General features: G+C 47.9%; 10 protein-coding genes across 10 annotated transcripts; 5 read left to right on the plus strand and 5 right to left on the minus strand.

Moving 5' to 3' along the window:
• Positions 1-703: 703 nt before the first annotated feature.
• On the minus strand, positions 704-1,810 carry BC939DRAFT_441435 (uncharacterized protein). Its single transcript, XM_051554230.1, has 2 exons — positions 1,253-1,810; positions 704-1,158 (listed from the first exon to the last, which is right to left on the minus strand). The coding sequence occupies exons 1-2, from the start codon at positions 1,691-1,693 to the stop codon at positions 1,072-1,074; spliced, it is 528 nt and encodes a 175-aa protein (XP_051415749.1). The 5' UTR covers positions 1,694-1,810; the 3' UTR covers positions 704-1,071.
• A 988-nt stretch (positions 1,811-2,798) lies between these two features.
• Positions 2,799-4,035, minus strand: BC939DRAFT_441441 (uncharacterized protein; the record flags this gene model as incomplete). Its single annotated transcript, XM_051554231.1, has 3 exons — positions 3,838-4,035; positions 3,571-3,791; positions 2,799-3,547 (listed from the first exon to the last, which is right to left on the minus strand). The coding sequence occupies exons 1-3, from the start codon at positions 3,906-3,908 to the stop codon at positions 2,799-2,801; spliced, it is 1,041 nt and encodes a 346-aa protein (XP_051415750.1). The 5' UTR covers positions 3,909-4,035.
• A 1,179-nt stretch (positions 4,036-5,214) lies between these two features.
• Positions 5,215-7,037, plus strand: BC939DRAFT_441448 (26S proteasome non-ATPase regulatory subunit 6-like protein). The gene is made up of 6 exons (XM_051554232.1): positions 5,215-5,456; positions 5,549-5,754; positions 5,852-5,997; positions 6,094-6,313; positions 6,406-6,686; positions 6,776-7,037. The coding sequence occupies exons 1-6, from the start codon at positions 5,327-5,329 to the stop codon at positions 6,948-6,950; spliced, it is 1,158 nt and encodes a 385-aa protein (XP_051415751.1). The 5' UTR covers positions 5,215-5,326; the 3' UTR covers positions 6,951-7,037.
• Positions 7,038-7,130: 93 nt separating this feature from the next.
• Positions 7,131-9,076, plus strand: BC939DRAFT_441450 (citrate transporter). Its single transcript, XM_051554233.1, has 7 exons — positions 7,131-7,239; positions 7,351-7,494; positions 7,757-7,949; positions 8,044-8,104; positions 8,186-8,244; positions 8,356-8,723; positions 8,810-9,076. The coding sequence occupies exons 1-7, from the start codon at positions 7,228-7,230 to the stop codon at positions 8,876-8,878; spliced, it is 906 nt and encodes a 301-aa protein (XP_051415752.1). The 5' UTR covers positions 7,131-7,227; the 3' UTR covers positions 8,879-9,076.
• A 2,105-nt stretch (positions 9,077-11,181) lies between these two features.
• Positions 11,182-13,444, plus strand: BC939DRAFT_441452 (mitochondrial carrier domain-containing protein). Its single transcript, XM_051554234.1, has 4 exons — positions 11,182-11,452; positions 11,605-11,625; positions 12,112-12,830; positions 12,955-13,444. The coding sequence occupies exons 1-4, from the start codon at positions 11,372-11,374 to the stop codon at positions 13,178-13,180; spliced, it is 1,047 nt and encodes a 348-aa protein (XP_051415753.1). The 5' UTR covers positions 11,182-11,371; the 3' UTR covers positions 13,181-13,444.
• Positions 13,445-13,904: 460 nt separating this feature from the next.
• On the plus strand, positions 13,905-14,713 carry BC939DRAFT_441455 (acyl-CoA-binding protein). Its single transcript, XM_051554235.1, has 2 exons — positions 13,905-13,949; positions 14,289-14,713. The coding sequence occupies exons 1-2, from the start codon at positions 13,947-13,949 to the stop codon at positions 14,535-14,537; spliced, it is 252 nt and encodes an 83-aa protein (XP_051415754.1). The 5' UTR covers positions 13,905-13,946; the 3' UTR covers positions 14,538-14,713.
• Positions 14,714-14,816: 103 nt separating this feature from the next.
• Positions 14,817-17,336, minus strand: BC939DRAFT_441456 (MAP kinase). Its single transcript, XM_051554236.1, has 6 exons — positions 17,004-17,336; positions 16,731-16,863; positions 16,427-16,479; positions 15,985-16,304; positions 15,460-15,864; positions 14,817-15,313 (listed from the first exon to the last, which is right to left on the minus strand). The coding sequence occupies exons 1-6, from the start codon at positions 17,102-17,104 to the stop codon at positions 15,036-15,038; spliced, it is 1,290 nt and encodes a 429-aa protein (XP_051415755.1). The 5' UTR covers positions 17,105-17,336; the 3' UTR covers positions 14,817-15,035.
• Positions 17,337-17,865: 529 nt separating this feature from the next.
• BC939DRAFT_441459 (UAA transporter) lies at positions 17,866-19,432 on the plus strand. The gene is made up of 2 exons (XM_051554237.1): positions 17,866-18,081; positions 18,167-19,432. Exons 1-2 carry the CDS (start codon positions 18,053-18,055, stop codon positions 19,221-19,223), a joined length of 1,086 nt encoding a protein of 361 aa, XP_051415756.1. The 5' UTR covers positions 17,866-18,052; the 3' UTR covers positions 19,224-19,432.
• A 357-nt stretch (positions 19,433-19,789) lies between these two features.
• On the minus strand, positions 19,790-21,015 carry BC939DRAFT_441463 (Myc-type, basic helix-loop-helix domain-containing protein). The gene is made up of 2 exons (XM_051554238.1): positions 20,693-21,015; positions 19,790-20,554 (listed from the first exon to the last, which is right to left on the minus strand). Exons 1-2 carry the CDS (start codon positions 20,733-20,735, stop codon positions 20,220-20,222), a joined length of 378 nt encoding a protein of 125 aa, XP_051415757.1. The 5' UTR covers positions 20,736-21,015; the 3' UTR covers positions 19,790-20,219.
• Positions 21,016-21,389: 374 nt separating this feature from the next.
• BC939DRAFT_441466 (uncharacterized protein) lies at positions 21,390-22,870 on the minus strand. Its single transcript, XM_051554239.1, has one exon. It carries the CDS (start codon positions 22,469-22,471, stop codon positions 21,554-21,556), a length of 918 nt encoding a protein of 305 aa, XP_051415758.1. The 5' UTR covers positions 22,472-22,870; the 3' UTR covers positions 21,390-21,553.
• Positions 22,871-24,462: the final 1,592 nt, after the last annotated feature.

Here is a 24,462-nt window from a genome sequence, read left to right on the forward strand (position 1 = left end):
CACCGAACCCGCCTCGCCCTCCATCTTATGATAATCCAGGTTCCATGCATTCTTGAAGCCTTCTACCCAGGAGCTGCCGAAAGCTGGACGCGGGAATGGCATAAAACCCATCCGGTTCCATAGAATCGTATAGACATCGTGCGCCAGCGCCTGTAACAGGATAGTGTCCACTGGTATGCGTCGGGACCGAACGTCCTTGATCAAATCGACTAGGACCGTTTCAACAGCGTATAAAGGGCGCTTGACAACCCGGCATCTTTTTTTGGCTAGCACTGGTTCCATCGCCTCTAAATTCTCTCTGTCCTCCATAAGCCGTCGAATGGTGTGAGTTGTCCAGCCATGGTTTCGCTCGTACTCTGCCTTTGGAGGATCGCAGCCAGCTCCAGCTCGATAGGCATCGCGATGGGCGAGCCATTGTTGGAGACGTTGTAATCTCTCTTCCACAGTTTTGCGGCCCCCTTCGCCTCCCTTGGACACCAGCGTCTTGCGTTTAGTCATAAGGAGCGAGAGGAATGTTGATGAGCGAGGGGAATGCTGATGTCTGTCCCATGCCATGTGGACCAATGTTCATTTGCATATACACAGGTTAGATCCCTCACATGACTAAGGAGGATAAAATAAAAATTTTGAATTAAAACGGCTATTGACCAATGACATCGCGCGATTCCTTTGAATCTTGGCTAACTGTCATGATCGTGACAGTAAGGGGAGATTGACTGTATATACACACAAATTGGTCTGTCTAACTATTTGAAAAAAAAAAAATTATGCCACTGGTCTCTTGCGCCGACCTGGCTCAGTCTCCTCGTCTTCTGGTGCCATCCGTTCGACGCGTGGTTGTTCCACCTCCGTCACATCCAATCGTGCCACCATATACTCGACAGACCGACTACTTTCCTCCATTTCCCAAATGTAGTTTGCTTCCTTGTCGTATGGCTGCAAATAGTGAGGGCGCTGCTGGTGGAGAAGATGTCCTCGAATGACATTGGACATATTATGACCGGCCATGACATCTCGATGAATTTTTGCTCCACACGTCGGCGTCGGGCAGTAGAGTTGCCGGATGTCGACCTAACCCACAAACTCCTTGCAGACCGAACAGCGCTTGGATGTGTAATATTCATTGACACCCATGACAATGTAATCCAGCGATCGCGCCTAAATAAAACGATACCAGAGTAAAAAAAATTTTTAACCGTCGATCCTTGTATTGTCAGTGAAATGGAGGTTGTAAGCAAGCTCAAATACTTACCAGCTGCACAAAGTACGCGGAGAATGCTGTGTGAAGGGAGGACAACCGCGACGTTGAAGAAAACTCTCCGAGTCCGATACCGATGACCACCTTGTTATCCCTATCCCTTTTCTTGCCAGGAGTTCCTCCGATCATCTCCAGAAGGCGTTCTGCGACCAGCTTGAATTCCCTGTCCCTGGCTCTTTTGGCATCCCATAGATGTTTCTTGAGGGCAACGTTGTTGTAAAACGTTTCGAGATCCGATTCCTTGACTTTTGACTGTTCAACATGGTTTGCGATTGACGCCTCTGGACCATGGAGTGCCGGCAAGTTGGTCTCCATCTGAGCAATCGACTCCTGGCCCTCGGCTGAACGTCTCTTCCTCTGTTCGAGCCATCTCCTATGCTTGAACATTGGCTGGTACACCGCCTTCTGGCTGACTGCCAGGTTGTGGAATTTCATGGGAGGAATCTCGATTTCGGCAATACCTCCTTGCTCCTGTCCATCGGTGGCGGTCACTGATGCTGAGGAGGGTAAGAGGGCACTGGCTCCAACGACGAAGGCCTTTCCTAAATCGGTCCCCAAAATCTTGATATCAAGAGGGTCACACCCCCAAAGTCTCTCAACGTCCTCCTTCGTCTTGACCACGTTTCGGATCTCCGTCAGGTACTGGTCTGTCCCACCCAGAGTCGATGTGAGCCTGTCCGGCAGCTTATCTGCATCAAGCCGTCGGTATTTCATGCAGTTGAGCTCGTTCAGTTTAAAGGCGAGCAGCTGGATCCGAAATCCGTCCGTCTTGATCGATTCTCGGAGAGCATAGCCCTTTCCCGAATACGAAACCTTGGGATTGAAATCCTTGTGCCGAATGTTGGAGATGTGAGCAGTTATATCGCCAATCGACATACGGTGCGCGGATCGTGACCAGTGCTTCTTTTTCCTCCTCTCTTCCTTTACAAATCCTCCAATGTCGGTCAAAAGCCTGTTGATTAACTCTCCTGGGTCGAGGTTCTTGAGCCACCCAACCACGTCGTCTTGAGCAACGCGGCCAGGTTCTGGGACAGATTTGATGACAGTTGAATGGGCATAGAGCTGGAGCTGTTTCCGTAGCGTTTCGTCTTTCCAAAAGATCTTGACCAGATCATCCTCCGAGAGACTGACGAACTTGCTTCCACGGGGTGACATTGGTGATAGTCGCCAACTTCTTCCGATGGCCCTGTTCAGAATGATAAAGTTCTCCGCTGGGGTCTTGTCTGGATCGACACGATCTGGGGTACTCTGGGGCAAGAGTCCATTCTTCTTCTGCTGCTGGATCTACAGCGGAAAAGAAGAGAAGAAAAAAGAAAAAATGTCAGGCACGTTTCTTGTAACCAGGGTCTTGAACCATTTAAATTGTTATTACCTTTTTGGAAAGATCAAAGGAACCGTTCTTGAAGTGCCTTCTGTACTCAGTTGCGAGTCGCTTCGCTGTGGACTGGAGAAAGACGGAGGGGTTGTTGTAAGATTCTGCAGGTAATGCGTGTAAATAAGAAATGGAGAAGATAATGAGAAAGTATTAGAGAGTTGGTTCTCAATAGGTCACATTACTGCCACAATTACAAGAGACAAACCTACCACTGCCAGTTTTCGGTGGCAAATAGTCTTTGGCTTTGCGTAAGAACAAGCACGCAGCCGCACCTGCACTCGCCTTCTTTTTTTCCTGAGGAGTGCTGGCCTTGTAGACGGTAACCAGAAGCGACAGGAAGAATTCAACTGGAGAGTTCTTGTTTTCGTTGCTGGCCTCGGAGCCGTCCTCGTCGTCAGATGACTTATCTTCTGGGTTCGGGGTGGTGCCTTTTTTAGCCGCGGCGATTTCCTGGACCGAGAAGTGAGGAGTCAAGTAGCTGAGAATGGTTCTGTCGTCCTCGTCAAGGTGATCGACTGACAGGCTTTCTAGGTACTGACCAATAACCTGTTGGCACGCACGTTTCGATTTCGAAGCCAGGTTAGAGATATCAGAGAGACAGGTGGTCACAGCGTGCCGAAGCTTGTCCTGTAGATCCTCGTCGTATGGAACCTCCTTCTTTATTGCTCGAGACGTATTCGCCTTCAAAATTCCAATGTCCAAGGTTCGAAGAGGGTGCTCTGTCTGCATCGCTCTGATCAGTTGAATCTTGGTCATCTCATCCGCTGCAAGTTGATCCTTTTTGGGCGTAGACTTTTTTTTCTTTTTCGGTGGCGGATTGGTCGCGCCGACGTTGGTACTTGTGCTGGGGCCCGCCTCGGTACTAGTGCTGGTGCTTATGGTACTGCTGGGATTGTTGGTTGACTTGGTATTCTCTTTTGGAGCCTTCCAGACGTACTGCTTGAATATGTCGGGCTTCTCGTGCTGGATGAGACGTGATCGAGTTTTAATCGCATAGCGTTCCCGATACTTGTACTGTCTTCCCGAGCTGTGCAGAGGCGGTAACTGACTCGGAGGACGATCAACAGTGGAGTATCGAATGAAATTTGTTGTTCGCTCTTCTTCTTGAAGACCAGGGACGGATCTGGGCATCCATCAACAACTGTTAAAAAAAAGATCCTTTTTTTTTGCCGTCAAGAAACCTGAATTTGTTCATTATCATAACGTGGGCCTATATCTTGATGTTTGTCGGCTAATCTTGAGATGCAGGCGAATGTCTGCAACCCTTTGCGTCATCTCCTGTAGCTCGTTAATGGGATCCTGAATGTGAGGTAGAGTAAGAGTCGTACACTGCTGTACGGTAAAGATCCGAATAGCCGAGCCAAATAGTCTCTCCGTCGGGTGCCTGCTAGATATAATAGTGTGTACCAAGTAGGCCTGAACAAGCTCCTGAACACTCGCAGCCGTCGACGGAACTGAACAAAAGAAAAATATAAAAGGTGAGATGGGGATGAACAAGGCAATGAAAACAAGGGAGAATACATAGTCTATTTCGGCTTACCGTCCTTTTCCAGAGCCAAAATAATCATGAAATTTGTCTTGACACCGAGCTTGTGGATCCCCTTGCCGTAGTCGTTCTGGGTAACGACTCCAAGGGTAGTCAATCCTGCTCTCGAGAGCTGAAGGTGGCGTAACAGTTCCGGGACATTATAGACGAGGTACCGGTTTCGGCCAAAGGGTCTCCAGATTGTGGTGATGTGCTGTAGATAAGCGAGTCACTATCACGGGTGATGACAATATCCTGTTGCTGGCAAATGGACCCAATGCAGGTATCTGCTTCCGAACGGCATCTGCAGACATTCCAGCCATTTGTGACAAGATACTGGACAAGTACTTGGCGGAGATCATGATTGAAATAGAAGGAGTCGACAATGGCCTTGTTGACAGACTTGAATTGCTGTTTCCGTAGTTTTCTGTTGTTCTCGAGGGTCTCTTCCATGTTGGTCAAGAGCTTGTTGGCCTTGGAAAGGGCTTTTGTGCGTTTTGATTGACGTTCTTCGTTGGTGGCGTTCTTCTCAGCAGGAGAAGGTCCGTCCATGTGCAGAATCGTCGTTGCCTTGGGGAACTGACAGGCGATCAAATGTCGTTCGAAGTTGATACATGCGACTGTCGTGTCAGGGTAAAGGAAACAGCGGCGAATGACTGAAAAGAAAGAGCCGAGAATGTCTGTGATAAAGAGTGTTTGGTGAAGGGGCGGTAGGGAATGCTTTGAGGAGGGCAATGTATCCTTGTTCTTTGATAAACTGCCAAAGTTTCAGCACCCCCATGACGAGGGATATGTGGATAATAGTGGCAATGGGAAAGAGACAGTAGAGGGAGGATGTAATGCTTTTTTTCCTTCCACGCGGGTATTTATTAGGGAGCGAAAGGTGGTTTGCGAAGACGATACGAGAGACACTGAAGGTCCTAATTGCCATCCTCCAAAAAAACTTATTTCCGTCCAAAGAGTCCAGCCAATCAGGAGGCTTACGCGACCTAAGTGACGTCACAGCTGAAATCAGTGAGGTGCCTTACGCTATCTCTGCCTTTGCATGCGCGTTCGCTTTCACAGTTAACATACCCTCAGCACCAGTACCTACATACTCACTCTTCCTCCATTTGCTTCCTACTCAACCACTTTCTATACGAAACCACAGTCCAGACCAACATAAGCTATGTCGTCCGAAGAGGTTCCAAAGATCCCCAGCATCGAGCTGTCGCAGAACCGATTCCTGCTTACCAGTGGACCCAAGGAGACTCATGCCCAGGCGCAGGAGGCTATCATGAAGAAGATCAAGGAAGACAGTATGTTTTATGCGCCATGTTGGAAATCCTTGTAAGACTGCGTTATCCCAACGGGCCAATTCACCAACTGATCGCTGTGGCAATGAATATAGATATGGCACCTTTCTACGAGCTCATTTGTGAAGAGCAGGGTTGGCCTGTGGACGCCGCTCTTCTGGAGAACATGAAGAAGGAGAACGAGGAAGCCTTGAAGAAGCTGGATGAGCGCCTCAAGGATGCAGAGGAAAATTTGGGTGAGACCGAAATTTCGGACACTCTTCTTGCCAGAGCTGAGCACTTTGCAAAGATTGGCGAAAAGGTACATCTCTTTCTCTATTATTTCGAAGCGTGGAATAGATCAGAGGAAATCTGTTACAGATACTGACTATGCCTGGTGCTATGTTTCGATGCAATAGGAGAAGAGTTTGACAGCGTACAGGGTGGCATTTGACAAGACCGTGGCACTCGGAAGCAGACTGGATATCTTGTTTGCCAACATCCGTACTGGATTCTTTTACCGAGATAACGATATCGTCAGCAGGAACATCGAGAAGGCTAGAACGTATGAATGACAACATGTGGATGGTTTTCAGTGCTGAAGTGAAATCTCATTTTGTACATGGAAGGCTAACATGATGTCCCTTACCTGCTTGACTAGTATGATCGAAGAAGGAGGCGATTGGGACCGCAGGAATCGCCTTAAGGTGTACGAGGGCGCCTACTTGATGACTATCCGCGACTTTAAGGGCGCTGCAGATCTTTTCATCGCCACGCTGTCAACATTCACATCTACGGAACTCATGGAGTACAAGGACTTTGTGACCTATGCTGTTCTCTCCAGTGTACTCGCCTTGAAGCGCGTGGATATCAAGAACAAGGTATTTTAATCCCTTATGCAAGTGGTCGTTTGATTGATGACACGATATCGAGGCATTCGTACTGACCATCACCCAATCTGTGTTTTTCATAGGTGATCGATTCGCCAGAGGTGTTGGAGGTACTGCATGAGATTCCCCATCTGGAGGATTACCTGAAGTCACTCTATGGTGGAGATTACGCCAAGTTCTTTGTATCCTTGGCTGCCCTGGAGACATCTACATTCAAGCGCTCCTGGGTCTTGTTCCCACACTACCGCTACTATGTTCGTGAAATGCGCATTCGAGCGTACGCCCAATTGTTGGAATCCTATCGATCTCTCACCATGCAGAGCATGGCACATTCCTTTGGAGTTGGCGAGGAGTTCATTGACAGGTACTGATACAATCCAGGATGGATCTCGCTGCTGTTGGATGCTCAATCGCAATATGTTTAATGACCCATGGGCTGTATTTCTGCAATAGGGATTTGTCCAAGTTCATCTCGGCAGGCCGTCTCAACTGCGTGGTTGATAAAGTGAATGGCATTGTGGAAACCAACAGACCCGATGCGAAGAACGCTCAATACCAGCAGGCCATCAAGCAGGGCGATATTCTTTTGAACCGTGTCCAAAAATTGAGCCGCGTAATCAACGTTTAGAAACGCATACCGCTGTTACATGAGCCTGCAAGATATCAAATAAAGCACCATTGAAAATGCAGTTTTGCATTGACTTGAAACAATCAAGATAGTTGAACCTTGGTTGCATGGTCTCGTGATGAAAGCCGCCAATTGCGCCAGACCTGAATACTTTATTCGAGCACCTTACAGTTCTCGCCTGTTTTTCCTCTTCACTTTTTCAGGACGAATATTTCCAAACTGCCCTCTCGCACACTTTTCTCAACTTTGCATTCCACCTTGCTCTCGACATTTCGCCATGGCAACTAAGGTACATGAGGATGCCTCAGTAGTTCTTAGTCACCACTTGCTCCCTCCCAGCACAAGCACAGCGGAACACTAACACAGCGAGTCTCTTATTGCCTCATACGCGTATACACAGAGAAAAGATCCTCCACTTTATACCCTGACCGCTGGATCCCTTGCAGGAGCAATTGAGGCTACGATCACATACCCCACAGAGTTCGTCAAGACACAGCTTCAACTGCAACAAGGATCCAAGAGCGCGGTCCGTCAGGGCGTACCAGTAAGGAACAATTTGTTGTGTCTTTTTTTTATCGTCCGTAGTACAGTGTCAATTGGTCGAACTAGCAGCACCAGAACGGGGACCATAGGGCACCCGTTTTTGTAGATGACTACTTCAGGAACGATCTGATATGATTCAATCTTCGATAATATAAGATTCAGACGATCTGATCTGGCACGCGCCACTGAGGAAGGGGACTGACTGCTCTTTTACTGGGCAAGAGTGTATGACTGACTTTTACAACGAAAAACTTTACGGATAGCCTCCCAAAGGGCCGATTGATATCCTGGTTGGCACTGTGAGAACTCATGGAATTACGGCTATCTACAGGGGCCTGTCTGCCATGGTGATTGGCAACACAGCCAAGGCAGGCGTCCGCTTCTTTGCGTTCGATCAGTATAAGCAACTACTCAAGGATTCAGAAGGCAAGACCACAGGGATCAGATCGGTTCTTGGTAGGCATGGATAACGTGAATACGTCTGTTCGGCGATGCCTAAGCAAAAACCCGTTACTCATAACCAGTACCTATTCTTGATTTTCTCCTGTAGCGGGACTGGGTGCTGGAATGACGGAGGCGGTGCTTGTTGTTACACCTTCAGAAACGATCAAGTAAGTTGGAAACATGAGTACATGTGTGCTTTTTCTAGTAGTCGCAGGGATTTGAGCGCTAACACAGAGGCCTGCACTTAGGACGAAACTTATTCACGACGGAAATTTACCAAATCCTCAATACCGCGGATTGGTACATGGTACGGGCATCTCGGAAGCATTACACCAAAAGTTTACAATACATAGCTCTCGAGTAAGATCGTTTCTGTGAACATATCTCTTACCTTTATACGGTCTCCTATGATCTACAGGCGTCCAGTCGATCGTCAAGGCTGAGGGACTTGGAGGGATCTACCGAGGCGTAATTCCAGTGATGGCTCGTCAGGGTGCAAACAGTGCTGTCCGGTTTGGCGTGTACTCCTCATTGAGCGACTTCGCCAAGACGAGAGTAGCCCCAGGGACACAACTGCCTGCGGCATATACGTTCGGAATCGGGGCCATTGCTGGAATTATCACAGTGTACACGACCATGCCTTTAGATGTGGTCAAGACCAAGATGCAGGGACTCAACGCCCGTGAGCTCTACAGCGGCGTTTTCGATTGCTGCTGGAAGGTGTTCAAGAGCGAAGGCATTTTGAGTTTCTGGAACGGAGCCACGCCACGACTCGCGCGTCTCTCGGTAGGGGTTGCCACCTGATGTTCAGCCAGTGCCCTCTAGATCTTTCATTTCAGCTAACACGTCTTTTACACTTCATTTTTCCCAAGATGTCTGGAGGAATTGTATTCAGTATCTATGAGAGCACGATGACTGTCCTTAGACGGCTTGACGATTGAGGTCCTATCGGGTCTTAAATTATCGACCAAGGCAGGGACATGGAGCTCATGGATGGTCCTTCAAGAATCACCAGAGATGGGGACCTATTACAATCACAATGACAGCGAGATCGATTCCGCAGACAGCTTTGCATTTCGGTCTACTAACCCTTCATAACACCACAGCCTGTAGAAACATAATAAAGAGTATACATTTAGAATCACTTTGAGGAACAGATAGCAACCTAGCTGTATGTACTTCATCCTGAACGTCGTCTCCAAAGCCTCGACCTTCTGATCGCCTCCGAGCATTGTATCCGCCATCTGCTTCGCGACCGCATCGAATATCTCAATAATCCATCGGTCGTTCATGCTCCCGTCGTGGCCAAACTCACCATACGCTGTAGCCTTGTAACAGGACTCATCTTCCTTACTCGAATACGACCTTTGCATAAGTAAATGTAAGCATGATCGCATCAGCACAGGTCATAGGCGTAGCGGCTTCTCATTCCTGAGATATTGCAATCTAGACGGGACCTCGTTGTTGCCATCCTTGTCTGAACAATGATCTAACGCGTGTCAAGTTCGGGTACTCGTATCCTCCGAGTTGCTGTTGTTTCAATCCTGCGGAGGAGATCCCATGTAGTGAGTAGATGTACACGTCAACGATGTGGTAGGACTGACGCCAATCAATTTGACTGCATGCCTTTCTCTAAACCCAGACCGCTTGAGGGTCGATTGGCCACGTTCGTAGAACCGGAGGAACAGCAGCGATCGGAGAAAGCCCCACGCCAGCAGTACCAAGGCAGGTCTCATACTGCTTCTGTAAAGCAGTATTCCGGTGATGCTTATCCCTCGGTGAAGAAGTGCCATGAATGTAGTCGCAATGACAGACACCAAACTACCTTGCGACCTCGGCCTCAATGTTGAGATGATCACACTGCGCCAATGAGTTGGCAAAGAATGCATCCTTGATCGACATCTTCCTCTATCATTCATCTTTGGTTCGGTTATGGGATTCGCGCATAATTTATGGACCTTGACGGGACCAGCCATGGATGGGGTGGACTTGACGATGTTGGGTTCTTAGACGACTTCTCGGATCAATTCGCTGTCTTTGTGGCGGTATTTGGAAGGTTCGCTTATGGATGCTTTCCTTTGCGGTTTTATATTGAGGGGAGAAAAGGATTGTAGCAGTGTGTTAAATTGCCCTAGGCTAAGCAAGAAAAGATGATATGATAGTGCATTCTGTACTACATCTACTCGCGCACTGAATACGTTTTTTTTTTTTTTTTTATCTGATCTGAGTGTGGAAGGAGTATCGCCGATGGTACGAAGCCATAGAGAGAACGCCAAATATGAAAAGAGGAGGAGCGACGTTAATTGAGGGCATGAAAACCGACAAAGATCTGATCTTATGTTTGGCGCCATGGACCATGCCGACCATAACTGAGAAGTAGATCGGACGAGAGAGAGGATACATCAGGCTCATATCCACAAGCCCAGCTTCATGGACGATTTAATCCGCCTGCTACACGATGCTGGATAGGAGTAAAGGAATCGTTTGCTTCATGATACATTGCATTGCGTTGGTTTTTTTTTTCTTTTTTCTTGCTTTATTCGAACAATACGAAACCCTTTGCAACCTTTGCATTTCAATATGGTTGCCCTTGTTGCGTTAACAGTAAAGCGAACCAAACATTCTAAGAAATCCAATTTGTACAAGCACCGCTTAATTGGTTGGAATCATAAAGCGCGTCGTGCCTCTCTGTCTGTGCACTACGGGCTTCTTTTTTTTTTTTTTTGCTCTTTGGCTCTTCACTCCTACCTTGGATTCTCTTTCAGCTGCCATCACGAATCCGGACGGTAACAGCTCCGATGTGTCGCTGACGAATCCACTGCAGTCAACGTCGACTACTGCAGCTTTGCAATTGGGTGCAGACTGTTAGATTAGGCGGAGCAGACAATTCCGGTAATAATGTGTTCGGTTTTTGTAATCAGAAGTGAGCCGGTTGGACCTGGTCTCAGTGTGTGCTGCCGACATTTATCTTTGGCAACTGGAGCGGATTGTCGATTCTATCCGTATATCCGTAGATCGGCCCTCTGATTGGTCAGAGCTCATTCCACCGTGCCAGCTCAGAAAAAAAAAAAAAAAAAAAAAAACAACCTCAACCGTCCTCCGCTTTGTCCTGCTGGGTCATCTTTTGTTCTTCGCCCTCTTTACTTTCTTTCTCTCTTTCTTTCTTTCTTTCTTTCATTCTTCTCTTGCTTTTCATCTCTTCCTCACCGCTACTCTTCGCTTCCTGCTTTCTGCACCCTCTCCGCTCTCTCTCTCTCTCTCTCTCTCTCTCTCTCTCTCTCACCTTCCACCTCTCCACTCGAACTCTCCTTTAAGCTGCCCTGTGCCAGACCCTTTTATTTTGGTTCCTGAGTGCATAACCTTAATTTTTAACACTTCCAGCCGCTGCCCCACGGAGCACATACACAAACACACATATATCAGAATCCAACGTCATGTCAAGCAACTCTATGCAAGCTGCCAAGGACTGTGCCAGTGGCACCATCGGAGGGTTCCTCCAGGTCTTTGTTGGACAGGTAATGTCTTGCGTTTTTGGTTAGGTTGGAGATACTCTCGATTCAGGCTAGCCTGGGCAAGAGATAACGGGAAAAAAAAACAATCTGATGTAAGAGTTGACTGCTTGGACTAACGTTGCTGTCTCTGCTATATTTTCGTTAATTAATTATAGCCCTTTGATACCGTTAAAGTGGTAAGAAACCAATCTTGATTCTCAGATTGTTGAGGCAGGATCATTGGCAGGCATCAGGCAGGACATCACAGGAACAGGACTCAGAATCGAAAAAGAAGCATTCTTTGACGCCGCTGCTCATGTTTCCGTCTCCTTCTTTGCTTATGTCTTTTCATTTCGGTGAAGACAACAAAGCAAACGACGAATGAGAGCGGGAAAAAATGAATGAGTGAGGGAGAAGAGAAGGAGGTGGGAAAAAAAAGAAGAAAAGAACTACGTGTAGGCTGAGAGAGCACTGTTTCAGTTGGAATGCGACGATCCACCTGCGCTTTGAGATTGATAAAGAATGAAGAGAAGGAGTGGAGGCGACTTCTTTACCATTTCTTTCCGAATCTTTCATGGAGGACATCATGGAGGATAATAACACATGGATGAACAGAAGCATTTTCTTTCTCTTAGAAACGTGGCACATACTAAGTTACACAATCTAAAAAATTCCTCCAATAGCGCCTGCAAACCATGCCGGCTCCTCTGCCCGGCCAGGCACCCCTTTACACCGGCATGCTCGACTGTGTTAAGCAAACCATTGCGAAGGAGGGCTTCCGAGGCTTCTACAAGGGCACGACCACCCCCCTTGTCGGCGTCGGTGCCTGTGTCTCCATCCAATTCGTGACCCTCCAGGCCATGAAACGCTACTACAACGACAAGAACGGTCCTGGCGCCAACGGCTTCCTCTCAAACTCCCAGCTCTACCTCGCGGGCGCTGTTAGTGGTATCACGAACTCGATCGTCTCAGGACCGGTTGAACATATTCGTACACGACTTCAGGTCCAGACAGGAAGCAGTGCTGCACCCGCTGTCAAGACGATTGTGGGCGCGGCGGAGAAGGCGGCGATTGATTCGGGCCTGAAGGAATCGGTGGTCGTGGCAGCGAAGGCGGCTTCGGAAAGTGCGGTCGCGGCAGCGGCGACGGCGGGTTCCAAGGATATGTTGTTCTTTACGGGACCTGTGGATGCGGTCCAGAAGATCTATGCGCAGTATGGGCTGAAGGGTCTGTTCAAGGGCCAGGCGGTGACGATGGTGAGGGAGTTCCAGGGATATGGTGCCTATTTTGCGGCGTATGAATATTTGGTCCAGAGAGCTATGCAGCTTGAGAATAAGAAGCGGAATGAGTTGGGTACGGGCAAGTTTGTGGCCTATGGTGCCTGCGCTGGATATGCCATGTGGTAAGGACTCGGAAGGAATCGCTAACCATGACGATGAATTTGCTTTTGCTTTGTAGTGGCATGGTTGATCTTGAACATGAATGCTGAATTTTCTTTTTCTTTTTTTTGCTTGTATGGATTATAGGACGGCGGTGTACCCGATCGATGTGATCAAGAGCAAGTTGCAGACGGACGGATTCACAGTCGCGACGCGTCAGTACTCCTCTGCAATGGACTGTGTTCGTCAGACCTTGGCCAAGGAGGGTGCCGCTGGATTCTTCAAGGGTATTGCGCCATGCATGCTGCGTGCTGCCCCCGCTAACGCGGTCACCTTCCTTGGTTTTGAGATGGCCATGCGACTTCTGCGTTAAAACACAAATGGTGAACAGGAAGGAGAGGGGGATTTTTTATTTTTTTTTCGTCACGGAAAAGAGAAGCAAGCATGACATAGAACTATACAGCATTCAAAAAAAAAAATTGAAGAACAATAAATTCTAGGATACCAAGGACGCTCTGGACACCGATTCGATGGGGACGGGAAGGACGAAGGTACGGGTTTCTGGATGGACTCGATTTGAAAACGTTTAGATATCTGATTTCTGCAGCTCATGGTCTTTATTGAACGATAATGACAATAACACGTCCGTCTCTTGTAATCCGTATCGCATTTTTTTTATTATTGGCATTGACATTGGCATTATTATTAAAAAGATCTATTTTATTTAACTGGCACAAGGCTGAAAGCACAATACGCGCGCGCTATTCGATGTAGATTGTGGGAAGGAACGCGTTTTAGCAATAGAAAATACGCGTTGGTTTGTTGGGTTTGGCAGCTGATATTATTGTTCAGTTTTATTGTGCAACAATGGTTTCTGCTCAATTATTATTATAATTATTATTATGATGACCAGGGAGCCCTTGGCGTCCCTCCACGTTCATATGCGGAATGGGTAACCCCTGGTGAGAGGAATCACGTGTGAATGAAGAGAGGGGGACAACACGTCAAGAAAGTTCCCGCGACCGTGGTGCCGTATAAAGAGTGCTGATTCCTCATCGCCCTTTTCTTTTTTTTTCTTTTTTTCTTTTCCTTCATCTCCCCAACACATTTCCTCACCTTTCACACCACACCACATCAACATGGTAAGTCCAAATTGCTGGAAAAGTGCTTGTTCTTCAGTGACTTTCCTTCAGGACGTTCGTGGACATTTCACACTCGACATGATACGATACAAGGCAATGGCACGATACAACGCGCGCGAGATGACCAATCCAGACGACAAAAGACGCAACGAACGGGAGGCAAAGAGCACAACACGATAGGGACCTATGACACCCCCACAGGAAAGAACCATGACGGTCTTTCTAGGACACTCAACTACTCTTCTGGAGCACCCTACGTTCTATTCTCAGTTTTCTAACCCGACCTTCCTGCATTCTACCTGCTCCTCCTCTCTCTCCGTCCCCTCTTGGTACACGCAGCCTTCCGCCGAATTCAACGCCGCTGCCGAGAAGATCAAGACGTTGCCTAGCCCACCCAGCAACGACAAACTCCTCGAGCTCTACGGTCTCTTCAAGCAGGCGACCGTTGGCGACAACACCACCGCTGCCCCCGGCATGTTCGACCTCAAGGGCAAGGCCAAGCACAACGCCTGGACCGAGAAGAAGGGTCTCTCCCAGGAGCAGGCCGAGAAGGAGTATATCGCATTGGTTGCCCAGCTCACTGCTTAAGAACCCGAAGCAACATTCCTCGACCGAACAACTACCTTTTGTATATACAAATGTTATCGCCGATTAAAAAGAAGACAAAATAAAGCGAGTTTGCTTTTGTTTCTGTAACTGTCGTCTTGTGCTGAGAGTATTGCGACGATTGCAGGAAAGGGACACGCAAAACCCTGTGAACTTTTTTTTTTTTTTTTTTTTTTTTGGGTTTGTGAAGAAAATGACATCGTCGGACAGCATATGAAAATAACCACCATGACTAAGAGGAAAACGAAGAACGAGGGCTCCCAGCAGTAGTGACCCACTCGTGATTCTTCTCATCAAAGATTCTTTTCTCGGCAGCATCAGTAAGAGAACCATTAGTTATTATTAACGAGCACTGAAAAAAAAAATGAAAGGAACCATCGAATCTAAACAGAAAGGGCAAGAGGAAAGAGTTCCCCAATAGCAACTCGTGACCCCCACTACCACCACCGCCACCAAAAAAAAAATGGGGGAGAACGACCCTTATGCCTGCATGGCCGGCACAGTCTGGCCACTCAGCTCACGCTCCAGATCCTCATCCACATCCATGGCGCCCGCTGCTGCTACTGTTGCCGTTGCTCCACTCATCGGCTCTTCTTCCTCCCGAATCTGCTCCTGAGGTGTGTTCTTGGCCGCAGTCGTCGTCGCGTTCCTGTCAGCGGCCGATAGACTCGACGCACGACGCAGTCCTCCCTGTTGTGCGCCCAACATCGCCTGTTCCTTGCTCGCCTTGTACGCCATTACCTCCTGCGCAATCATTCCTATTAGTATAAAGCGATACAGAAAAAAAAAAGAAAAAGAAAGAGTTCCCTTGGGTTAGAAGCAATGTTCTAGTAATAAAAAACACGTGAAGGAGAGGATGAGAAAAAGAATGCTCAAGAGAAAGAGGGGTATCACAAAAACGTACGCTTCATTTCATCGATCCGATCGGTCGTCTCGAACCCAAAGTCAAACATCTGTTCATGGACCGGCTCATCATCCTCCTCATGATACGCCGCCAGGTAAGGATGCCTCAATGCCTGTTCGACCGTGATCCTCGCCGCCGGGTCGAAATCCAAGAGTTTCTCCAACAGATCGATCGCCATCGGACTCGCACGCGGGTACAGCTGTTGGAAATGAATTTTCGGCATCCGTGGCAGACTACGGATGTAGGCCTGCGCTCGCTCGCTCCCGACCCGCCGCAGCGTCGCCTCATCGGGCGTACCCAGGATCTGGAGAATCTGGTTCAGTTGATCCACATAGTCGCGGCCTTTGAACAGTGGCTTCCCGCCCAACATCTCTGCAAAAATACAACCCACAGACCACATGTCGACTGCGTGCATGAAGAGAAAAACATAAAAGGAGGCATGTCAATAACAACACGAGAACAACGTGTCTTTAGCAATCGTTTCATCAGGAGCAGGAACGCAGTAAGAAATGAAAGAGACTTAACTGGCTTTGGTATAGCTTTGGAAGCTGAGCATGATCTCGGGAGCACGGTACCAACGTGTAGCGACATACTCAGTCATGAACCCCTCCGCATCCTCACTGAATCCACGGGCCAGTCCAAAGTCACAGATCTTGAGTTCGCAATCTGCGTTCACCAACAGGTTTCCGGGCTTCAGGTCGCGATGGAGCACATTGGCGGAGTGGATGTATTTGAGTCCGCGGCAAATCTGATAGATAAAGTACTGGAAATGTGCATCCGTCAAGGGCTGTTCCGATCGGATGATCTGGTGAAGGTCTGCCTCCATCAGCTCCTGGACCAAGTAACTATTTTGTACGATCAATTCAATGGAGGACTTTAGATTAGTTCCGGCTGGGCTTTTTTTTTGCGAGCACATAAACGGAGTGGTGATAATTCTTTTTCCGGTCGAATGCGGTGATCTCTTTACATTTCATTAAAGTCCATGATGTTGGTGATATCCATGTCAAGAATCGACGTGATCTAAAACAAAAGTCGAAAGTAGAAAAAAAAAAAAAAAAAAAAAAAAAGCCGAACATCGGTTTAGTGTCAAAGTATCAGAGTATTAGGGTAGGAGTGAACGGACCATGCTTGACACATTGACCATGTCATGCTATTGTTCAGAGCACAACCGATAACGACCCCAATTGGTCTCTCCTCCCCAACACCATGCATAAAACGCGATTTTTTTTTAAAAAACGCTCAGCCGATTCTTGGGGATCCAGCTTACTTACATTCTCATGTCCGGAAAAGTGTCGCAGGAGCTTGACTTCACGGAGGGCACGCTTGGCGAGGATGGTCTTGTCAAAGACCTTGGTCACCTTCTTGATGGCCACATCCTCACCCGTCTGCGTATTCTTTGCTGCGCTATCGTTTTCACAAATAACCCCACATTTTTTTCATTGTCAGTTGTTATTGTCGTTGTTGTTGTTTGTTTGTTCCTGTTGCTCTTGTTGCCCTCTCGGACGAACACGATGATACAGGGCGGCAATTGAGTAGACACACACCAGACAACACCATAGGCACCCTGACCGATCTCGCGGATGAACTGGTACTTTGTGTTGACGATGAACTGCTGGTTCAGGACAGGGAATGAATGAGTCGGCATCCTGCTTGGTCAAAATGAGATGGGTCAATCGAGTCGAGAGAGAGAAGAAAGGTGATGAGGGGGGAGGGAAAGAGAGGACAAAAAAAAAGAAAGAGGGAAGAAAGGAGAGAAGTCGGGGTGTATGTGTGTATGTGTGTGTGTGAGAGAGTGGTGCGGCGAAGTCTTGTGCACTTTGCACTTTCTTTCAAAGGAAGCGTGCTGATTCGCCCTGACAAAATGAAAAAAATGGAAAATGGAAAAAAATAAATGCAAACTGCAGAAAAAGTACAGACTTATGGTTGGATAACAGAACAATCGATCGCGGCAGGAAAGGATGAAGGGGAGAGTCAGGGTGCTCACTCATAGCCTATGCCACTGTCGTTCCTGCTACCCATCCTTCGTACAGATCACTAGCAATGCTGGCCTCGACAGGGACGCGTATTTGCACATTGCGCAATCCCTTGACTTTGAATGCAGGGTCTATGTCTTCTGGAGGAGATCGCAGTGCCTGTCTGCCCTCCCTCATCCTCGTTCAAAGGGGGCGGTGTAGTGCTGCAGAGTAGCTGTCTATTGCGTAGAGTGGTGGAGTGGAGTAGTGTATGTGAGCAATAACCAAAAAAAGACACACAGCCACTACATGTACACAACATAGGTTCAGTGTCAGCATGACTTCTCCCCCCACCTCTCGTTTCTCTCGTTCTCTCTCTCTTTTCCGCTGCAGCCTCATCGATAAAAATAATACGATTCAAATAAGGTTCATTGCAGGCAGCCCATTCATTCGCTGCCAGCGCATTCCCAATTGAAATAAAGTGACTGCGATGCGTTTAAAGAGAACCTTCACACCTCCTTCGTCCCTCTTCCATCAACCAGATCTCTCACTCCCACTCCATCTGCATCCACCCCACTTGCTCTTCGCTTGCCCTCCCCATAGCCTCCTCTTTGCACACATAAACACATTATACTACCAGGATGCTGCGTCTGACTGCGTGTGTAGTCGGGTAAGGATGAAACTCCCCTCTTCACTATGCTTTTCTAGCAATTTGCTTCCAAAAGGAAATACATCCACTAATGCTTTCTCCACAGTATCTACTCGTGCTTCTTGACCTGGGGCTACTTCCAAGAAAAGGTCTCGACTACTCCCTATGGATCCGATGCCCTCAAGTTCAAGTTCTTTATCTTCCTCAACCTCATCCAGGCCCTCTTCGCCTCCACCATCGCTTTTTTCTACCTCAAGCTTCAACACAAATCCCTCTCCACACCCTCCAAACCCCTCGTCCTCAAGTACCTCCAAGTCGCCTTCCTCTCGGTCATTGCCTCCCCCTTCTCCTATGCGGCCCTCAAACATATCGACTACCCGACCATGATCCTCACCAAATCCTGTAAACTCATCCCCGTCATGTTCATGAACATCCTCCTCTACCGCCGCAAGTTCCCAACCTATAAATACGTCTGTGTCGCCCTCGTCACCATCGGTGTATCCGGATTCATGCTCTACGCTCCCCTGGATGAACATAAAGCATCCAAGAAGGCTGCCGTCGAAAGCTCCCTCTACGGTCTGTTCCTCGTCGCCATCAACCTCACCCTCGACGGCATCACCAACTCGACCCAGGACCAGATCTTCCACTCCTTCAAAGTCTCAGGACAACAGATGATGTGCTACATGAACCTCTTCATGTCCGGATACATGACCCTCTGGCTCCTGAACCCCTACAACTCTGAGTTCGCCAACGCCATCAGCTTCTGTCAGACCCATCCAGCCATCATCAAGGACATCATCATGTTCTCGCTCTGTGGAGCTCTGGGCCAGTGCTTTATCTTCTATACCCTGGAGCACTACGGGTCCCTGTCCTTGGTCACCGTTACGGTGACGAGGAAGCTGTTCACGATCCTGTTGTCCGTCGTCGCTTACGGACATGAGCTTAACCTGAAGCAATGGGGCATGGTTGCGGTCGTCTTTTCCGGAATCGGCCTTGAGGCCTACATCAAGCGGGCGGAGAAACTCAGGCAGGTGGCGGACAAAAAGAAGGGTCCCAAGGACTTGAGCTCCCAGATCTTGAGCTCCGTCTCTTCTTCCACAGTCCTCTCGGAAAAGCACACCACGGCAACACACAGAACTACCCTCGTTGCTCCCAAGAACTAGACATGCATTCCTTCTTTCCTTCTTCATTCCCTCCTCACCCCCTTAGAATTAGCTCCCCCTTTTTTTTTCTTTATTCAAGACGTAGACGTTTTACAGTACTTTCCCAAAAAGATATCGCTCCTGCCGGACAAGACACAATATATTTGGGCAAAGCAGCAACCGAGACCTGCAAATGATCTTCAATCCATGAATGATAACAAAATTTAGGTCTTTTTTATTTTTTTATGTTTTTTTTAATACATCAAGAAGATTGCCTCTGAAAAGAAAAGAAAGTAAACGAAGGAGGGGGGATATTTGTACAAAAAGGGCGGCTACCGAGCAAAAGAAATCTGGTCACGATCTGTCGTAAAAAGAACGAGATGCTGAAATACAGGAAGAATATAATAAAAAAAAAAAAAGAGAATGCTGTCATAAAGGTCATATCACCATGATCATCGTTTCTTCTGCCACCATCATCATCCATGGCAAAGTAGATCCTGAGGAAGCTCGGTAGGGCCGGGTCATGGCATCAAGAACAAGAGCAGAAGAAAAAAAAAAAAAAAAAAAAAAAAAAAAAAAAAAAAAGTTCCTGAGTTAACCAGCTTCCGATCCATGGAACCCTGTACTGTAAAAAGTGCTGTCGACATAATAGTCGCTGTCGGGGGTATGATCGGCGTGTTCTCCTGTCCAAGAGAAGGCCATTGCGCCCAACTTCCTACCGTCGCGCCGGTCGTCCTGGCGGTTCAAGTCGATGGTGTACTGCACTTAGCGCCTCCATTTGAGGGGACTGGGTAAAAAGAAAAAAGAAAAAAGAAAATAAAAGAGCTGCACATCCTCTTCCTCCGCTCGCTCTTCGCTTCGGTTCATATATACACTCGCTCGTTCGCGCTGCAGCCTCGATCGCCCGCACTACTCCCTCCTTCATGCAGCCCATCTGCATCCTGCATCCATGTCTACATCCCTCTCTCCCTCTCGTCTCTCGCTTCTCGTCCATGTAACGTGTTGAAAATAATCGGCCTAGTTTTGTCCGCCGTTGCTGCCCCCAGAGACGATTCTCATCATTCCGAAATCCTGCTGGAGCTGTGGTCCTGGTCCAGAGCCATTGGCATTGTTCGCATCCTCGGCCCCAGTGCTGCTGGCTCCACCATTCTTGGCCTGGAGCTGTGCTTCGAGCTCCTGGTTACGGGTCGCTTGAGACGATACCAGCTGTTGTAGATGTCGGATATAATCCACAGACTTTCGGAGAATCACGCCCTTGTTCGGCTTGTTAGCGCTGTCCACATAGATATCGGGCAGAAGCGTCGACAGCTCTTGAATCTTTTCGTTGATGTTGTCGCGTCGTCGTCGCTCAACTATTAAGCGTCATGGGGTGCATGGAAAAACAGAGCAACAATGAGAAGGTTAGCAAAAAAAAAAAAAAAAAAGTGTACAGACATCTATTTTTGCACATAAAAAAATACGCGGCGTTGGCATTGGAGCATCTTTCTTACCTGCGTTGTGGCTCTCCCGTCTTCGACGTCGCTTCTCGTTCATAATCAAAGCCCTGTTGGTGCCCCTAGGACACGGCGAGAATGGATTAGTGCTGCGCTATGCATTCCGTGGATGTTTTTCCACTTTTTTTTCCCTTTGACCATATCCTTCCCCTCTTTGTTATTTTCATGCGTGTTTGCGTCACTCAGGGCCTCACTCTCAGTCCTTTGGTTTTTTTTTGCCCACCCGATTTTTTTTTCTTTTCTACATCGACTCCCCCTTTTTTTCGGTCTCGAACCCAACTGTCAGTAAAAACAACAAAAAAAAAAAAAGTGCGGTAAGACAGGACATGGCGCACCACGATGGTTGTAGAGCTCAGAAAAAAATATGGTCATGGCGATTCTCGACAAAAGGATCAATAAAAAAATAAAATAAAAAAAAGAAGGGGTCGAAAGGAGTGCAAAACAGACCGCGCAAGAGCAAGTTGTTTTTGCATAAACCCCACAATTGTATACTGTATGCATGCACATTTACAATACACAATACAAAGGAGGGATGTGCGCGCCTGGTGAGTAGCTGACTGATCCATATCATGCAATTGTACATCATTTCCTCCTCCGACCCCCTATTACTAGAACTCTACTTCCGTTTTGTCCCCAAACAACGAGCGCAGGCAGGTTGCGGACAAAAGAAAAAAAGTTACCCCCCCCCCCCCCCGTCCAACCTATGCTGTAGCCCCCATTGGCCCTCGTGGCACCATTGTACAAACCAATGCTATAAGGTTTGCTCCGCCGATTGATATTCTCCACCAGCGCCATCGCCATCCCATGAAAAAAGAAAAGGAAAAAAAGAAACTTCAATTGAAAGTGCACAAAAAAAACTTACTTTTGTTCTCCTTCGTCCTCAAAGAGGCTGCTCATCATGCCCGTCATCTCGCCAGGCGCAAACTGAAGGCCAGATGGGTTCTCGAAAGATCCCACGGCATGGCCATCTGCAGCACCAAACCAGTCTGATCGAGGGACGGGCATAGACATGCTGTGAAACGGGTTGCTTGTGTTGGGGACCGATCCCGGATGCATATGGCGGCCAAACTTCATGTCGAGCGGACGCGAACTCGTCGGCAGACTGAAATCGCCCTCGGGGAAAAAGTCGGACTCGACAGGCGAATAGAGCGAGCCGTTTCCTGGAGATTCGCCATAGGAGTTTTGGTGTTGGATGTTCATTGGCAAGGGCTTTGCGTGGGAACCCATCGTAGTACCGAAATCGTCGGGACTGTCGAAATCGTTCCTGGGCGAGTTCAAGGGCGAGCTTGAACCGGGCGAGAGCATGTTGCTGGGCTCGCCAAAGTCCATCTCAGAGGCCAAAAAGTCTGGAGAGCCGGTCTCTTGCTTGATGGCGTGGTTAGTCGTGGAATTGCTGCTGTTTCGCTTGCTTCCAAGTCCAGAGCGGCCGAGGGCGGCTGGATGGTGACTATTGGGGTTGCCAAGAGAATTGAGGGAGGTGGCCGAGGACGAAGGGAAAAGCGGGTTCATGTTCTGGAGCTGGGAGGTGTCCATGCGGTTCATGGTCACTTGCAGGAGACCGGGGTCGATGGTGCCTGCGTAGGAGTTGTTGGGCGTGCCCGCGTTGTTGCCACTGTGATGCTGGTTATTGAAGGACATGGGCATGGGCATGGACTGCTGTGGCTGTGGCTGTGGCTGCTGCTGATGCTGATGCTGCTGCTGCTGTTGAAGGTGATAGTTTGTCGGGAACTGCAATCTCATGGGCTGTGAAGACTGCGGAAACTGCTGGGTGAACATATTTTGCGAGAGAGAGAGAGAGAAAGAAAAAAAAAACGTAAAGAGAAGAGGGATGGTGGAGAAATATATTCAAAAAGGGATTGATGGGGATTGGTGGGGACTGATAGGGACTGGTGGCGATTGGTGGGTGAAAGAATGTAGAAAAGGAAGTAGCGCTTGGCGAAGATGATGATGATGAAATAAATGGCAGTAAGTAGTAGAAGGGAAAAGGATGAAAAGAAAAGAGAGAAGAGAAAGGTGTTAAATAGTCCCTGACAACAACCGGTCCTTTATGGTTGTGTACACACAGTTATGTAAACGGACAGAGGGCAGAGCCCATGGGCTTCGGCTGGGTGGAAGTAGAGTCGACTTAACTTGGCTCGATGCGGAAGAGTTGGTGCGATGGGCTGATGAGAGCTGATGAGAGTGAGTGAGCGAAAGAAACCAGCAAGGGAGACCAGGTTTTCTTTTCTTTCGATGGAGTTCATGGAGCTGATATGAGACCCCCCCCTTACTTCCTACTTTTCTTTACACCCATCTTCCCTGGATGTAGTCTCATCGAGCGTAGCCGATGTGTAACTCACAGAGGCCAATGCTTCCTTGGTAACGTTATGGCTGCCATGCGCCCCATGCACCATGCACCATAGTAGAGATAAATAGGACAAGGGGATGAACAATAGAAATTGTACACACACTCTCTCTCTCCTTCCCGCTATTCAGTAGCAACATGACTACGCGTTTGTTCTGCCGCAGCAGACCCTTTTTAGCAGAAGACATGGGATGCATTGCATTCAAAGAGTTGACTGTAAACTGCATTGATACCCGCACTCCTTCAGTCAATGATGGCGGTGATGAATCACTCGTTAAAAGTATCCAAGTGAAAAAGGCATTGAATAACGAATGCAAAGTGGCGCCATTTCCACAGCAATGACTGAGAATGACTCTGTCGCACATTGACATGTCTACTTTTTGTTCGTCCTTAGTTTCCTCCGCAATGCAAAAGTGTAGTGCCCATTACCCGCTCTTCTCTCTTTCGTACTCTTTTTTGCGTCAAAGAAAGAATTGGCGGCAACTGAACCCAGGAAAAGGGAACGAGCCAAGGTCCAGGAAGCTTTGTTACCTTTTTTTTTTTTTTTTTTTTTTTTTTCATCCCCCGCTCTTTGGTCTGTTTGTTGTACCATCGCTGCAATGTCCGAGATCGACACTTTTTATCACACAAACAAACATCTCCCTCCCTTTCTGGACTTGAACCCTATCACTCTGTTGTGCCTGTAATCCCCTTTCCCCTTGCTATCCATCCTCGCCCCACTCTTTCATAATAGCTTCTTTCTCCACATCTCATCTCCCATCTGGAGCAAACAAAAAACCACGTTAATCTGACTCGGAATCTCGGGACAGACTTCCCACGCATGCGCAAGTCCATATAGTGATATACTCCGACTAAGGCATTCTTTTTTTTTTCTTTTATATTCCTCATAGGCCAGATGAACCTAGACTCCTCTGAGGAAGATATGGCAGGACACCTCATTTGGCGCTAAAAGTTCTCGTTTAGCTTGTTCAACAGCTAAGTTCATAGACCCCCAAGGCTTTTCTGGCAGATTTTTTGTTGAGATCTTGCCTCTGCCAAAAAAAAAAAAACAACGAGCGTCGATATGCAGGATGATGCAGGCCCAGGAACTATATCTGAATGAACCCCCATGGCTTTTTTTTGTTTTTTTGGAGAGAGAGTTGCATGAAGACAAACAAGTTTGTCTGAGTCTTGTCACAGCAACTATAGTTTCTCTAAAGTATCGAAGCGCATAACGAACTTCTTCCTTGCTGGGTGAGTAAAAACGAATTTCTAGTCGGATAATGTCCAATTCGTTAGAGGGATGGGAGTTTCCAGGAATAAAGGCAGTACTCAGAAAGCACACCGTACTCTTTGTAGTACTGTAGACAAGTCCCCTCTTTCTGGCAGATAGACCTGCATGGATATATCGTTTGGCCGTATCCATGCATGTCTATCTGCTAGA

Source organism: Gamsiella multidivaricata, assembly GCF_025024155.1.
Source record: "Gamsiella multidivaricata strain RSA 2152 chromosome Unknown BC939scaffold_10, whole genome shotgun sequence".
Lineage (NCBI taxonomy): Eukaryota > Fungi > Mortierellomycota > Mortierellomycetes > Mortierellales > Mortierellaceae > Gamsiella > Gamsiella multidivaricata.